At 51.0% G+C, this 16,154-nt stretch overlaps 1 protein-coding gene across 1 annotated transcript in view; it reads left to right on the top strand.

Moving 5' to 3' along the window:
* MMP17 (matrix metallopeptidase 17 (membrane-inserted)) overlaps positions 1 to 11,993 on the top strand; it is a 30,579-nt gene extending 18,586 nt beyond the window's left edge. Inside the window, exons 5-10 of the mRNA XM_010581753.1 lie at positions 774 to 950; positions 1,085 to 1,184; positions 3,402 to 3,484; positions 7,656 to 7,808; positions 10,139 to 10,396; positions 11,665 to 11,993. Of these exons, the coding sequence (XP_010580055.1) occupies positions 774 to 950; positions 1,085 to 1,184; positions 3,402 to 3,484; positions 7,656 to 7,808; positions 10,139 to 10,396; positions 11,665 to 11,993 (1,100 nt within the window). The remainder of the gene's footprint in view (positions 1 to 773; positions 951 to 1,084; positions 1,185 to 3,401; positions 3,485 to 7,655; positions 7,809 to 10,138; positions 10,397 to 11,664) is intronic.
* Positions 11,994 to 16,154: the final 4,161 nt, after the last annotated feature.

Here is a 16,154-nt window from a genome sequence, read left to right as displayed (position 1 = left end):
AAGGTGTAGAAGGGGAGAAGACGACCAAGTCCTCTGGAAACAAGCTGGATATGGTCACTGGACAGCAGTTAGATGACCAGGGTTGGTGGCCGATGAGCAGGTGAACAGCTCCGCGTTTGTATGCATGCAGGAAGGCGTTTGCAGTGAATTTGGCCAGGGCAGAGGCGTGCGATGCCAGCGTTGTGCAGGCAGGGAAAGCCCAGCAGAGCACCATGGGCAGGCGGGCACTGCCGGGCACTCGCCGGTTCCTTGGCGTGTGGCTTTGCTCATTATCGCAGGCTTTGACAAGCTTCTGGCTAGCGGCTGCAGAAATTTGGTATTCTGGACATCACGAAGACTGTGTCGGCAGCTGCTGCAGGGCAGGCATAAGGTACAGGAGACGACCACTCTGGCCCAGCTCCTGCAGCGCTGGTTAGTGGGGATGACGGATGGTTGTGCCAAGGTCACTGTCTCAGCTCTTTGTCCAGCTCTTTGTCAGGTGTCATTGGGGATCTGGGAATAAGAGGGGTGATCCCTATGCTTGTGTGGAGCTGAGGACTTGCAGTGTGGGCTGATGTCTGGCTTGCTTTCCATTTTCATATGATACACTTAGGTCTCCTTTTTTCCAACTGGAGAAAAATGTCTTTTTTAGACTTTACCTATTCCAAAGCTTTTCTTTCCAATTTATCCAACATATACCTACATTTCTTCTTACAGCCCTTACAGCCCACCCAAACCCCCAAAACACAATCAGCATGTAGCGACTTTTATTTCAATTTTGTCTCTATTTCCAGACGCTCATGGGATGGACTTATTTGCTGTAGCTGTCCACGAGTTTGGCCATGCCATTGGCTTGACCCACATCTCTGCCATAGAGTCTATCATGAGACCCTACTACCAAGGTCCAGTGGGGGATCCTCTGAAGTATGACCTACCTTATGAGGACAAAGTCCGAATCTGGCAACTCTACGGTAAGTTTGTTTCCCTCACCTGGCTACAGCCCATTTCTGCCATGAGGCATGCTGGAATAGCTGTCTTCTGGGGTCAGTGGAGCTGGTGGGGAAGATGGTGTAGCCCTCTACTGCTTCTTTGTCTTTATGCGCAGGAGTCAGGGAATCTGTGTCCCCCACAGCCAAGCCTGAAGTAAGCAAAACCGATGACCATCCTATCCTGCCAGAGCTGCCAGAGAACCGCTCCACTGTCCCGTAAGTCAAGTTTGTTTCTTTTCAACAGTCGCTGATGTTCCTGCAAAGGACATCTAGTAGTGAAGCTCCACTCAAGCATCAGTATCTTGCCCGCTCACTCTGGCTTCAGTATTTCCCTCTGGACCTTTTGTCTTCTGGAAAACACAGACACACAGAAAGTGCACCTTCTTCCTCATGTCTCCTGATCATCTCCTGCATACACTGCTGCTTTTTTTCAAGCAGTATGTGTGGAGACTGGCCAGCCAGCCCACAACCAAAGTGGTTAAAAGCAGGAACAAGTGATAGGTTTTATCTATCCCTTAGCTACTTTTTATCATTCAAGGCACATCCAGAAATCCTGTATCATCTTGGAATGCTTTGTGTTTCCCTAAGACTCAAAATTTTACTCATGTTAATGGAAATTTGTCCCCACCACCCTTAGGTGAACTCAACCTTGCTGAAATTTTAATCAAACTTCGTCTGCAATATCCTGATTTGTGCAAGCCTAACTTACCTGAATCTTTCCACGGTGAGCAACTCCCTAATGTACCTGTGGGGGGTGAATATTGGAACAAGTGGACCGATAGCCTGACTCCAACGCAGGTTTGAATTGGCAAAGGACTGCTTACACTGAGTGTCATCAAGCAACCAGCGTGCCCTCATTAAGGGAAGTTCTGGATCTAGCTCATTAATAAATGTTGGAGTTACCAAAGTGTTTTACTACCAGGGCAGCAGGACAGTTAAAAGAGGAAGGGACACTGAACAAAAAGGCAGGAGTTCATGGTCACGCATATTTTTGCCAGATACCAGCAGTGCCCCAGGTGAGAGCAGCAGAGATGGAGCAGGTCACCTTCGCCTCCTGGTCTAACCTCACCTGGGGTTTGACCTTGAGGAAGTCACTTCATCCCTCTGTGCCTCAATGCCCCATCTGCAAAAAGGGGATAACAACACTGAAGCATGAACAACCAGATTATTCCTACAGGAATGGGACCAAGAAGAATATAATCTTGAAAAAATGTCCCGGTGCTGCAGTTATGTTTCCCACCTCAGCACCTTCTTCACGCCACTTTGCCCTGCCTGGTGCGATGCCCACAGTAGAGGGGTGCTGAGCACCTGCTCTTGGTGGAGGTGTCCCACCTGCCAGGGGTTGCAGAAAGCCTATGAGGGTCCTAACGGACCCTTTTCCCTTGAATATGCTGAATGCCATTAGTTATCTTTCTTCCCATGTAGCTTCTAATGGAGCTTGTCCACAAGGGTCTGTATGGCCATGTTTTGACCTAGAGATGAAAGTATTTCTCTCTGCTGCTGTAGGAGACCATCGTCTCACACCAGCAGCAGGAGGAGCAGGGCACTTGTTCATACCCTCCCCTTCTTCCTGCCCCGTGTATGAATGGGAGGGTGGATGGGGTTCACCTCCCCATCTGTCGTTTTGCGCCCAAAGAGAGCTGTGAAATGGGTACTGGCAGCCCAGCACAACTCTTCTATCAGCAAATTAGATTTATGCTTTCCCGTCACCCACAGCAGCTTTTCTGTGCATGTTCCCAGCATCCTCTCCTTGTCCTCCATCAGTCGTCATTTCTCACGTGGGCTTTGTAGCTCTTTCGGTCCTTCGGACTCTGTGCCTTTCCCACCCACCTGGTTAAAAGCAGCTCAGTATCTCAGCTGCAACTTGCCGGGTGGCTTTCACCACACGTCACACGGCATCGTCTCGCATGTGGCATCGTCTCCCTGTGTTTGGTCTCATCTGCTTTCTGCTTTGCAGCTCTGTCACCTCTTGCGGGCATTTCGGAGCTCAGCGTCAGAGCAGCAACGTCCCCAGCTGCCGGAGCAAGATGCTGCTTGGCTCTTGCCCACCACGTGTCCTGCTGCCCGGGGGCAGTCGGCTGAGCCACGCTGTGCCACCGGGGAGCGGCGAGCCAGCTCTGCCCTCACCAGTTATGCTAGCTGGTAGATGTAGAGCGTGTCCCCGCTTGACTCCCAGCGATGGCCTCCAGCGGCCCAGGGAGCGTGTCTGCCACAAAGCTGTCTTCAGGCTAAGGGTTTCCCAATCTCGCCTCGGAAATCCCCGTGCGGATGGCTGGGTCTGAGCATGAGGAACGACAGATGGACGCAGCCTGTGGTCTTCTGCTGGGGGCTCTGGGGGCAGGGGAGATGTAGTCCGCGGGATGGAGGACACCAGGGAGGACGTGGGTCCCCGCTGCCCGCCTGGGCTGTGCTCACCTGGGCATCTCTCCGCAGGCTCAGGCGGGACGTGCCCAACAGATGCAACACTCACTTTGACGCGGTGGCCCAGATCAGGGGAGAGGCTTTCTTCTTCAAAGGTAAGCGCCCACATGGTCTCTGTGTGCATCGCCCTGCGGTGAAGTTGGCATGGGACGCTGCAGCAGCAGAGTGGGACGGGCTGGGGCAGGCGATGAGGATAAGCTGGCTCGGGGTTTGCAGGCTGCAGGGTCTGCAGACCCAGGGAGATGTCTCACATGCCGCCGACTCCTTTTGGCTCAAATCAAAGGGCTCAGACCTTTAATCAGCCTGCTAAGGCTGAGGACAGACGATAAGGAAATTTTAATGTCAATGGGAATCCTGCCTCCAGTGCAGAAGGAAACCGCCCGGCTTGTGCACGGTCTGTCACGGCGCAGCGGAGGAGGTGCCCACTCTGCCGATGGCTGGGGACACGCGGTGGCACTGCTGGGGAACAGGCAGAGATCACAGCCGAACAGGGACCGTGAGGGAGCAGGAGGAGGGAAAGGGATGTGCTAGAGGTATCCAAAAGGCTGCACGGTAAATCGACCATTTCTTTTATCCAAAAAGAAGGCGAAAGCCAGCGAAACTGAAACACAATTTATTTTAAAATGATAAAAATGGATATTTTTAAACCCAGCACATAATTAACCTGTGGGACTTGCAGCCAAGAGCAGTTGGGTGGTCTGGCGGGTGGTTAGGAAGGAGAGACCAGAGGAGAGACCAGAGCTGTGCCGGTGGCAGCAAACCCTCCTGCCCACCGCAGGGCACAGCCGGTGCGGCACCCACAAGGGACGTGTGTCCTAACACCAGGGCAGACGTGTGTCCACGTGGCACATCCCAGGGTTTAACGCTTCCCTCTGAAGCGGCGGGCTGGTGAGAATCCAGCACAGCACTCTGTACAGCGCTCTGCCCCATCACGCTGCACTGCCCAAGTTGGAGGCATCCAGGAAAAAAAGCAGAGCAACAACAGCTCTCCACTGCTTTTTTTTTTTTTTTTCCTGGATGCCTCCAGCTTCCCTTTCCTCCCACGTTTCACCTTCCCTAACGCTGCTTGCCGTGCATTGCTCAAAGACAACGTGCGTGCGATTGCAGAGTCTTCTGGTTCCGTGTCAGCAAACACTCACTGGCAGCGTGTCCCCGGGCTGCCCGGCTGTCGACAAGGATCCCGTCGGTGCCTTCTCAGCTGTACAGAGCCCATGTAGGCTGCACTCCATGGGCTTTCTTTCCCATCTTTCCAAGATGGAAAAGTGCCCACTGGGCATTTCTTTCCATCCCTGGCCGCCATTTGGCCACCCCAAAGCCATTCAGCGGGGAAGCAGAAGCATCTCCCCCAGGGACTGGGAGCAGCGTCCAGGCATGTATAACCCATCTGGGTATCACAGTGTGAGTCTCGGGTCGCAGGCAAGAATGGCAAAAGAGCTCCAGAGAATTCGATGTTGTCTGTGCCCTTGGGGGAGCACAATACAGAGGCTGTTCCCCTGTGGTATTTGTTCGGATGACGGCTCCAAAAAGCCACAGTGAAGAAGGGAAAATAAGAGACAAGAACTGGTATCCAGGATAAATGGCTGTCTGTCTTTCAGAGGGGAAAAAAAAAAAAAAAAGAAAACTAAAGAGAAATCTATCTCGGTGTCTATTTTTGGATATATTTATTGTGGGCCAAAATGCAAATGTAAAGAGCACAGTGTCAGTGGGTGCCAGCTGCATGGCTGCCTCCGGAGCCCAGCATCTCCCTTGGAGCCCCCATTGCTGCCACCAAACCATCCTGGGCACCAAGGAGCGGGGATGTCACCTCTGGGGCAGGATTTTAATGACCTCCAGTGATGAGCTCCCTCCATCGATGGATGTTTTGTTCTGAGCTGGTCCAGCTGGTTCCCTAGCTGGAGAGCAGCCTCTCCCACCGGGAAGACACCAGGACTGGAACTCCCCAGGGCTCCCAGGTTTGTCATATTGAAGGCAACAGCAGGTTCTCCGCACTTCCAAAACACCGCTTGCTTTGATTTAGGTGCCTTGCTCCAGACTCCTGAACTTTTAAAACAACTTTGGCCTGTGTGTGTGTCTGCACAGTACGTGCAGCAACCTTGCCAGAGGCAGCCGAAGTACGGAGAGCATGGTACACAGCTGGGATCAAAATCGCCTGGTATTAAAGAAAGCAATTGCCTCAACCCATCATCCATATAAAACAAGATGCTTGGGAAAGCAGGACTTTACACTTGGCTTTCATCCTGCTCTGTTTGCCACCTTGGTGGGTGGTTTTAAATCCAGCTTTTTAAACAAACAGGGGGTGGAGTTTTTTTATTTTATTTTATTTTATTCTATTTCTGCATGATAATGGCAGCCTGCGGCTCTGGCTTTGGCTGATGATCAACCAAGTAAACGCAACACTTTGGCGAGCAGGCTTGGCCATGACAAAACATGAGCGCGGGCAGACTGGGGCCGTTGTGTTAAAAATTCCTTGCTATTTAATTGCTATATTTTTTTGCTTTTTCCTGATAGTTTATCAAAAAACCAACCAACAGCCCAGGCTATGCCTGACTTTGAGGGTAGATTTAAAGCTTGCTTGCTGCAGTTGCACACCCGCTGAGCCCATCACTGGCAAAAGGTTGAAACGTCAAAAGCACTGGGGCTTCCCTCCTTGTCTCAAATGAGCCCAGGGCACTCTGAAGTTCAGATACTTATCTACTAAAGAAGGAATTCTGTTGAGCTGTATTTCTTGTTAAAAAAAGTGAAAATCTGGCTTTGTCTAGTGCTTCGCTAATTAGAGATGCAGAGATCATCTTTATTTAATTACATGTGTTTCCATCGATGTACAATAGCCACCAAATTTGAATCCTATTTTTTTTAACGTTCTTAAAAAGAATCTGTAATTATGGCAATTCCTGCCACATTTGAATGTATTATTCATTTGTGGGTTTCAGTCAGATAGAGCAAATATGCAAACTGGAGCAGAAGAATAAGAATATGATATAAATCCTTATAATTAGAATAAAACCCCCTCTCTGCAGATGTTTAAGTGTTAGAGTTTCGCCTCCTGCATTATTAGGCTAAGATCCAATTTCCATAAAATTTTAAAAGACGGTGTCACAATCTGCTGGCTCTGGAGAAGGGGCTGAGCGTCGTGAATACAAATCTGAAGACGCATCTTTGGTATCTGTTGCTTATCCCCCCTTGGGAATCCGTGCAAGAACAGATGTAAATAACATGCAATAATTTCTAACAGGCAATAACAAATATGAGATGAAGTTGAGACCTGGCTTTTAGACATCTTGCTCCAGCTCAGATCTCACTGTGTCGAGCTCTCTGGGGAAGATGCAGCGGAAAGCGTGCTGCAAAAACTCAGGCTGGGAATCCCAGAGACAGTGCAGAGAGTCGGGTTTTGAGTTGCCCCCAAAATCATTAAGACTCCATGGAAAATCCCACGTAAGGCTCCTTTGTCAGGAGAAAGTTTGGCATCCTTCCCACAGAGGACAAACCTGTTTCCTTTTCCGCTACCCAAAATATTCCAGAAATACCCCAAGCCAAACTTTTCTGGCTGGGGCAGTGTTGCTGCAGGTACTAGAAGTGTGTTTGCTTACACCACCGGTGCATTCAGCCCCTGGGAGCACCGCAGGACTGAAGTTCCCTGCTCACCCTACACCTCTAGATGTGCCTAATTGTGCCTCCTTCCCCACCTCAATCCCTTCCAGTTTTATGAATATAATTTCCTCCTCCTCTATTTTCTTACTCCCTTTCTTCATTTAAAAAACCCCTCTGATATTTCCATCTTTCATCGTAACATCATACACATTTCTAAATACGAAAGCAGCTGGGTACCCTGTGTGCAGGAAGCTGCGGGTGCTCCGGGAGAGGAGAAATAGGGATGTTTTTTTCGGAGGCTCTCACTAAAGGCTGCTGGTGCCTGGTGTAGCTTCAGCTGCTGCCTGGTCCCAGGAGGTCCCATGCAGAGCCGGGTGGGAGATGAAAGGCTCCTCTCACCCGATCCGGCTCAGCGGCGCAGCTTCACACTGCGGCCAGGAGTAGAACAACTCCAGCCAATGTCCAGAGGATTATTTTGATCCCCAAAAGAGGATTTCTTCTAATGGTCTGCCAGACATAGAAAGTGCTAGCAGCTGCTGCTGGAAAGCAGGATGCCTCTAATTCATAGCTCCCATCTCACGCACTTTGCTTTCTGCCGCTGCCACGTGCCTGGTGCTCGTTTCCCCCAGCGAAGGTGGGTTGCAGTGTGGTTCAGTAATGTCTAGTCTGTTCCTCCAGGCAAGTACTTCTGGAGACTGACTCGCAATAAGCACTTGGTCTCCCTCCAGCCGGCTCAGATCCACCGTTTCTGGCGAGGCTTGCCGCTCAACCTGGACAGCCTGGACGCCGTCTATGAGAGAACCAGCGACCACAAGATCGTCTTCTTCAAAGGTGAGAGCAAACGCGGTGCTGGAGGTAGCATGCGTGTCTCCCCGGTGTAGAGCCCGGTGCCAAGGTATCTTGGCAGCGTTTTGACCTCTCCTGAAGGCAGGAGACACCAGCGTCAGCCGTTGAGCATCTCCCAGGGCAGGTCCAAGACCTTTTGTCTGTGAGCAAGGTCAGGAGAAACCAGCTTGTAGGGAGGGCAGGCAAAAAGTAGCAGTCACGTTCCCCAGAAAATGAGGAAAACGTCATTGAAGAAAAACTTCAGCCAAATCTAACTGATATCTTAGCTTTTCAAGAATTAAATAAAAGCAGGAACCACCCAGGCACACACTACGGGTTTTCTGTTCCTTCTTTGGCCTTTTCACTCTTTAGTATTTGTTGTTGAGAAGAGAAGCAGCAGCAGAGGGGACAAAAATCAAACCTGAAGAGCTTGGTTTTGCTAATTATGTGTCTGTTACTTTTTTTTTTCCTTAAAATAAGTGGTATAATCCTCTCTTTTTATTTAAAATTACTCGCAAGTTTCTTTCAGAAGAGCTGGAGGAAAGAGATTAGCTCTTGGCTCCTCTACAAGTGTCCAAGTCCCCCACAAACCACTTGCCTGCGCTGGTTAGATGCTACCCATGTGCTGAATGTTACCCAAGCCCCTGGCAGGCACCGGCTTTTGTTTTGGAAAGGTTGTGCACTTGAAGAGCTAAATACATCCCAGCCCTCTGTACTCCCCGGCTGGAAATTGCTTTTTGTCTCCCGACTGTTCTACTCCAAGCGTGGTGCAATTATCGGTTTCAGAAGTGCTGAACCAAGCACTTCTGAAAGCAATAATTCGGGTTTCGATTCCTCCAGCAAGGCTAGAGGAATGGCTTACATCCCGCGCAAGCCCCTACACGCGCAGAAGCGTTTCCAATCGCAGCCGAAGCCCTTCCAGGCTGCCCGTGTGCCGAGCACCGCAGAGCTGCCCCCAGCCCTGCACCTCCCCGAGGAACGGGAGGCAAAAAGCTCCGCCGCATGTTTCCAGCTGCCTCGGGCAGCCCGCCCAGCACTGCCTTTCTGCTAATCCGGAGGGAACTGGGCCAGCTGGAGCGTGGCAGCCCTTACGCCTGGCACCAGACCTTCCCAGTCAGGGCTGCGGACCACAGCGGCACTCACTTGTTTCCTTCCCTTCTTTCCTTCTCTCCCTGCTGGGGATGGACAGGCCCCCGGCACCTCAGGTCCAGGGGCTCCTCCTGGCTGCTTGGGAGGCCAGAATTACAGATGTGCCACAGCTGGGGCCTTGCCCCTGCGAGGCACAGCGCTCCATGGTCACGCACGATGTGTGTGTTAGTCCTGCCTAGCTCTGAAGATTAAACTCAAGATTTTGTTTCTAGCTATAAAATACTGTCTCGTTCCCTCTCTCCAGCACTGTTTCATTGATCCCTGGACAGAAACCAAAGCACACAAATTACCTCAACCTCTAAGGTCCTGCTGCTGGTACATGGGCATGTATTTAAGTGCCTTTTCAGATTTTCTAGAAAACCAAGGGAGGAAAAACTCTGATCTTTAAAATAGGTCATCTGATACCTAAAAGGACGCTGCAGGTTCCCAAAGAGACATTGTACAAACAGAAAGACTGTCTCAGTGGTTAGAGGATTATGTAGGAATTGCGAGATCTGGGTTCATTTTCTTGTTCTGCCACAGACCAGGGGCCAGTTGTTTGTGCTTCATTTTTATTGGAAAAAAAACGTGTTGACGGTTCTTTCCTGGCCAGGGTGAGGTGGCTGTGTAGGATGCTTGAAGAGCAGTGGGCTGCTCCGATGGGATTTGTCCAGCCCCTGCACATCCTACTCACATCCCTTAAAATCCACAGGTCCTTCAGCCCAGCTGGCTCTAAAAACTGTGGCGATTTCTCTTCCAAAGTGGGACTACACTTTGCTTCCCAGGAGTCAAAGAACAGGCAGAAAGTGCCCAGTTTGCCCACAAAAGCTGCATGTAACTTGCCGCTTCTTGCAGTTGGATATCAGGCAGAAATCAATGGGGCAGAAAACCAAATGCCACTACCAAACACATAAAAGTGACAACTGTACTAATGCTGTCGGCATGTTCATGTCCCGGGACTGTCACGCCTGCAGCCATTGAGGAGCGAAAGGGGGCTATGCTCCATGGAGAGCCTGACACACAAAAAAGCAACTATTCAAAGATCGAGGTTCCCCACTGGGCTGCTGCCTTCTCGTCCCCATCCTTAAACGCCAAGAGCTCGGTCCTGAGAATTGTCACGGCAACAGATAATGAAACAGCAGCTTGTCTGCCGGAGAATGCTGGTTTTGACAATGTGATTTTGCTCCGTGCTTCTTTCTTTTCCACAGGAGACAGATACTGGGTCTTCAAAGACAATAACGTGGAGGAAGGATATCCACGGCCGATCTCAGACTTCGGTCTGCCACCGGGAGGAATCGATGCCGCTTTCTCCTGGGCCCACAATGACAAGACTTATTTCTTTAAGGACAATCTCTACTGGTGCTACGACGACCATGAGCGGAGGATGGATCCTGGGTACCCTTCAGAGACCATCCTGTGGAAGGGAATACCAAGCCCTTTAGATGATGCCATGAGATGGTCAGATGGTGAGTCCATATGCCAGTTCAAAACAAACACAAGAAAAAAAAAAATCAGTGCTTCATTTGCACTTGAGCTCTAGCTCCTTCTACCCTGCCTGCCGACATAAACTGCTAAGTCCCTGATGGGACAACAGTTCCCAGTGTCTGAAAGCTGAAGAGGGAGATAGGCTTCCAGCCAGAGCTCCCCGCACTGCTCGCTAAAAGACTTCGTACTTTCAAGCAGGCAACAAAAATATCCTGGGGGCCTAATAATTTGATTTTATTAAAAGAACACAGTTGATGTTGTTTCGCAGTGATTTTTATCCTAATATGTGCTGATTTGCTCCTCACTGAATTTGTTGTCATTGGATTTTTAGCTATATATATGAGGACGTGGACAGAAAATATTTTTAAAGGAGACGTTTTCCCCAGAGTTACGACTTATTTTCTGGGGATGAGATTTCTCAGTGGTTTCTTCCCCCTGAAAAGACCACAAAAATTTTGTCACAGATGTATAAAAACAGGCATTCACTCACAACAAAGTGGCACTTCCAGGTTTTATTTACTGACGACCTAACAGTGTAATAGCAACCATTAAACTAGGCAGAGGGGAGGGACATTTCCAGAGGCCTTTCAAGCTGAATTTCCAAAGCTGTTGAGAGCGACCAGCCATTTGCGTGGGTAGGAGTCCTCCATGAGCTTGAGACCTGCTTAGAGAACTCACAACCTCCCAGTTCAGAGTGGAAAACATGCACCCGAGAACAGAAAGTTCCCAGGGCCCTGCAAGGCTCAGGTTATTTATCTGAGCCCGGGGATAGCAGCATGCACCCCAGGTCATTTACAGGTAGGTGAGGTCTTCTTCAGCCTTACCATGCCCTGTTAAAAGACCATCCACTGACGGCCACTGGGACGCGTACAGTGGATCCAGCCGTGGATTTACTAGGGTTTTTATCCTGCACACCCTCGGTACTAGGGGGATGCATCTGCTCTAGGACCCACCATAGAAGAGGTGACATCTCACCACCCGCCTCCCATCTGTCTGGTGGCTCCTGACTGGTGTGAGAGATCCCGGCCGGGCGTAGCACCATCTTTTTGAGCATCCCACCAGCAGCCGCCGTGCTCCTGCAGTGAGAGAGGGTACGGGCAACAAGCAGTGGTATCGCCTGTGCCTCCGCTCCCTGGGGCTCAGCAGGGGTGGGATTGCTCCTCTGCTGCTCCCAGTGCTCCTGTGCCCTTTCCGCTGGGAGAGCACCCATCGCCACTGATGTTGCCTTTGGGTTTTGGTCTCTTCACAGGTGCGAGTTACTTCTTCAGGGGCAAGGAGTACTGGAAAGTGCTGGACAGTGACCTGGAAGCCCAGCCTGGTTATCCCCAGTCCATCGCTAGAGACTGGCTGGTGTGCAGCGACATGCAGTCTGACTCTCCAGAAGCAGCTGGGAGCAGCAGGACTGGGGCACGCTCCAAACCAGGGCAGCACGACGAGAGCCGCTCAGAAAACGGCTACGAGGTCTGCTCCTGCACCTCGGCCTCCCCGTCCCTCCGGCCTTGCCCCGTGCTCAGACTGTCATCCAGCCTCATGCTGACGAGCCTGTGGACAGCAACGCTGCTGTGTGCAGCCCTATGACACCTCATCCCACAGAGGAGACAATGCCACGGTGCTCCAGGGAGGGGAGGGGGATGCCATCCCGTGATGCTAACTGTTGCAAGCAGAAAAACATTCCTAGGAACATGCCGGTGAAGGGTTTGAATTCTCCATGAGAAATGAACAGTGGTTTCTGTTTTTTTCTTTTTAATTTTAGTTTAAAGGTCTAATAACAGATTTTGAGTTCTGCACCTTCTTATTCCCCCATCTCATTAAAGATGAGAGCAGCCTGACGCTGAATTTATAAATGTTCCATAGAGATGTGTTGCTTTGGATGTTTAAACACAGCAAAGAAGGGAGGAAAGAGCTACTGTGATTGAATGGGAACAGAAGAGATGCTGCTGAGACATGGCAACATCCCGAAGGAAAGGCAGCAAGGCTATAGGCGAGAGGCGGTAGTTATATGCTGACACAATGTACGCATCCTATTGGATGTACTAGGTAGAAAGAAACTTTGACTCCACTAAGATTAACTGCAAGGTGATCATTTTACTGTCAAACCTGCTGTGGTCACTGATGTCTCGGTAACCTGTATCAGTTTCTATGGGTCAGAAACACCTTTGCCTTTCAGAAGGCAGTGCAGCTTATCTTTGTATCCGAGTCATTTGAATTTAACAATTTCTCTAATAAACCTTGGCTGCCTACACAGAGATGTCCCAGTCCTCTGCCAGACCAAGCCTGCCACCTGCAGTAAGGTGCTGAGTACTGAGGCTCGGGAGCAGCTTCACCTCTATGCAAGGAGCAACCTTGCCGAGTGCAGCTAAATGAGATGCAATTACACCCACCACCCCAGCCTAATCCGTGCACGTGAACTCCTGCTCTTGGAGTTCCTGTTTCAGGTTGGTTTACGTTTTGGGAGGGACCAAGATGTATTGCATTCATTTGTGACTCTGTGATACCTGGCTGTGCTGCGGAGGATGGGCTGGAGGGAGGAGGGATGCTGCACAGCCTCAAACTCTTCTTGATGCCTCTGCCAGGAGTTTGGAGCGACAGAAGCAAGGTCAAGCGCTGCATTAGGATGTTCCTGGGGTTTTTTTCTTGCTGCTAATCCATTTTCTGCAGTATAATTTGGGCATCTGAGAGTCCTGGAAAATGGTGAGTGAGAAGCTTTGCTAGGAACTGCGATAGAGATGTCAGGAAGGCCAGGGTCCTCCAGGGTGGTGTTGTCAAGGGCTGTTAAAGGAGAGAAATGGGCAGCAGCCACTGGGACACGCTGTTCTTCTCTGCCCTGCTTCTGTAAAGCTCCTACAGAAATGCCTCTTGCTGCCTCTGCCAGGGCCAGCTCCTGGGAGAAATCTGGCCGCAGGCAGCGTCACTGTGGGACCCAAGGCTGCTCCACTGGCCCCGGTGCCAGCCAGGGCTTTTGCCACGGGGCCGGGCATAACACAAAGCCCTCCGGGGCAGAGTGGGAAAGGCAGAAGTGCACGGTTGCCTCCTGATAGAAAAAAGGGGTCACCTTGAGTTTTCCTCTCTGCTGTTTGCATTTTTAAATAGTCCCAATCATTCACAGGGTGCAGCTATTTTCAGGACGATGTGCTACAGTGTGATTTTATGGGACATGAGTCAATGGAAACCTCCCATTAAAGCATTAAACATCCTTTTAAAAAAAAAAAATACAAACCAAAAAATCCTCATGCATAGCAGCTCCCTCTGCTGAGTAAAGCTGCCTCTGGTCTTCCCTCTGCATCAGTCTTGCTCTGCTCAAAGCAGGTCCCCATCCCACCCCTGCCGGCTGGGTCAAGCGGAGGCTGCAGAGGCAGGGCGTTGTGGGTTGCCATCGTGGGAGCTGGGATTTTCCTTTGGTTCACATCACTTTTCTTCCTCTCCCCTCTTGTGTCAAGAAAGCATGGCTTTTAGTCCTTGCTGGGGTGACACTGCATGAATGTCAGCATGTTACAAATTCCCCTTGGAGATGAAGCCAGGTAGGAGCACAGCATCTTGGGGAAGACACCCTCTCTCTCTTTTTTTTTTTTTTGTCTTCTTCCACAAAAGAACTATCCAGAAGCTGCAACTGAAGGATCAGAGGAGGCGGGGACATGGCTAGCACTGCTTGCATGGCTTCTCCAGCCCAACCAAGGATCCTGTTGTGGTGACAAGGACCAGTGGCCCTGCAGCCATGCTGATGTGGTCACAGTGGTGCTGGGACCCACACTAACAGGACATCAAGTTAAATTATGTTTATTTAATGTGGGGGACTCTGATTTATAAATAAAGCCTCGCCTGTGGAAAGGCTTTCAATACGCCCTTCTCTACTTCAAATTATGCATTTTGATAATCAGAAATGGAGCAGGAATCGGGGCTTTGCTGCCGCTAGACAACCCTTGGGAAGGATGGAGAGATGCTGCTGTCTCCTCCCAGCGTGTGGCTTGCTTGGTCGTTCCCCCAGCCACTGGCAAAGCTGCCCTGCCGTTGCCATCAGCTCCGGGTGCGGCCGCAGGAGGCTCAAGCTCCCCCAGGATGAAAATGGGAGCTGGAGCGTTTCCCATCAAGCTCACTGGTTCAGTGTGGGATTGGCTGGGCTGGGGCATTGGGAGCAGACGACCATGGCACAAAGGCAGTGCTACAGCGAGCGCCCTGGTGCTCAGGGTGCTGCATCATTCCTCCACGGGGACACAGCAGTCCTGCGTGGGTGAAGCAGTGCGCATCTGTCGGTGAAGGGGTTTCGTGCTTTACAGACCCAAAGCAGAGCGAGCCCTGTGCCCAGCAGGGTGGGGGGCTCTGCGGTACCCGGAGGGGGCTGTGAAGGCCACGAGGGCCCCGGGGCTCCCACGCGATGCCTCTGCAGCCACCCCTCTGGGCACGGTGTATTCGGAAATCCCTGGCCAGTTCCAACCACATTTGCGGATCGCTCGTAGGGTAGAGGCAAGAGGTGCAAATCACAGCACGTGCCTGGTACTTGGGGAACTTGTTCTCCTGGGTTTTCCTCTAAAGCCAGGCTCACCCCCCTCTTTTTCTGGGTCTGGGGGAGACGGGCACCATCTCCGAGAGGGGCCGAGCGGGTGCAGAGCCAGCTAAGGGCAAACACAGCCCTGGGTTGGGGGCTGTACCGCTGCCAAGGGCTAAGAGCCCTCTCCCCGGGGCACAGAGGAGGTCGGAGGCAGCGGGTCGGCTCTGGGCCAGCGGCAGCACCGGAGTCCCCGGCACGGCCGCGGGATGACAGCAGAGACAGCCGCTGGCTCCCGTTCCCGGCCCGACAGCTCTGCCTGCAGGGACACAGACGTGCTTCCCAGCAGCTTAAAAATAAGAATGTAACGTAAATGCGGTCTCTGGACTCCGAAACGTTGCCCATGCTCTGCCGCCGGGCTCCCTGGCACCGTCCCTGTGCTTGGATTCCTCCGGTCCTACCCAGAGTCCCTGGGCCGGCTCTCCTCCACAACAACATCCTTAGTCTTAGCTGGAAAAGCCACCTCCACCCTGCGAAAAAATAACCTGAGCATCATATTCCTATTGCATATTGCCCAGTCTAGATATTTTCCAACTATTTAAATTCTCAGAGGATTTTGTGAGGTCATTTCAGAGTTGAAATACTTCTGTGTAATAGGAGGGATGGGAATTTAAAGGGGGGGGGGGGGGGGGGGGGAAAACCCACACGACTGGCCATTTGAACCCATGAGTATTTAAAGCTGAAAACCTGAGTTAATGGCAGCTATGCCTGCTGGGGCTGGCTCCAGGGTCCAGTCAAGGTTTTTCCTGGCTCTCACTCCCGCCCATCCCCAGGCTCAGCCAGCCCTTGAGGCCTTTTCTGTTTTGGTACCATAAAGAAAAGCAGAAGAAAAAAAAAAAAAGAGTAAAGTGGGCAGGAGCAGTTTTCAAATCACAGAGCCATGGCAATGCCTGGATTTTTTAAAAATTAATAACAAGTCATCTCAGACAAGACCTGGGACTTAACAGCTTGAGAAACACAATAAAGTTATTGAAAAGAGACTCATCGTTACTTGCTGACTCAAATCATAAGACAGGCGTGTGTGCTATAAAATGTTCCTGCCTTCCACAGCCCCCTTATAGCTGAGGGGAAGACCCTCAGCCCTTGCCCCAGATGGTTTTTCTAATATGGGACTTTCTGCTTTATTAAGAATGACCTTTTTCTCCTCAACCCCCAATTTAATCAGAAAATACCCTTGCACAACTGTGGGCCAGGAGAGG

Source organism: Haliaeetus leucocephalus, unplaced genomic scaffold, assembly GCF_000737465.1.
Source record: "Haliaeetus leucocephalus isolate CR32 unplaced genomic scaffold, Haliaeetus_leucocephalus-4.0 Scaffold802, whole genome shotgun sequence".
Taxonomy (NCBI): Eukaryota; Metazoa; Chordata; class Aves; order Accipitriformes; family Accipitridae; genus Haliaeetus; species Haliaeetus leucocephalus.
Note: the sequence above shows the minus strand (reverse complement) of the source record. Positions and strands in the feature narration are given on the sequence as shown.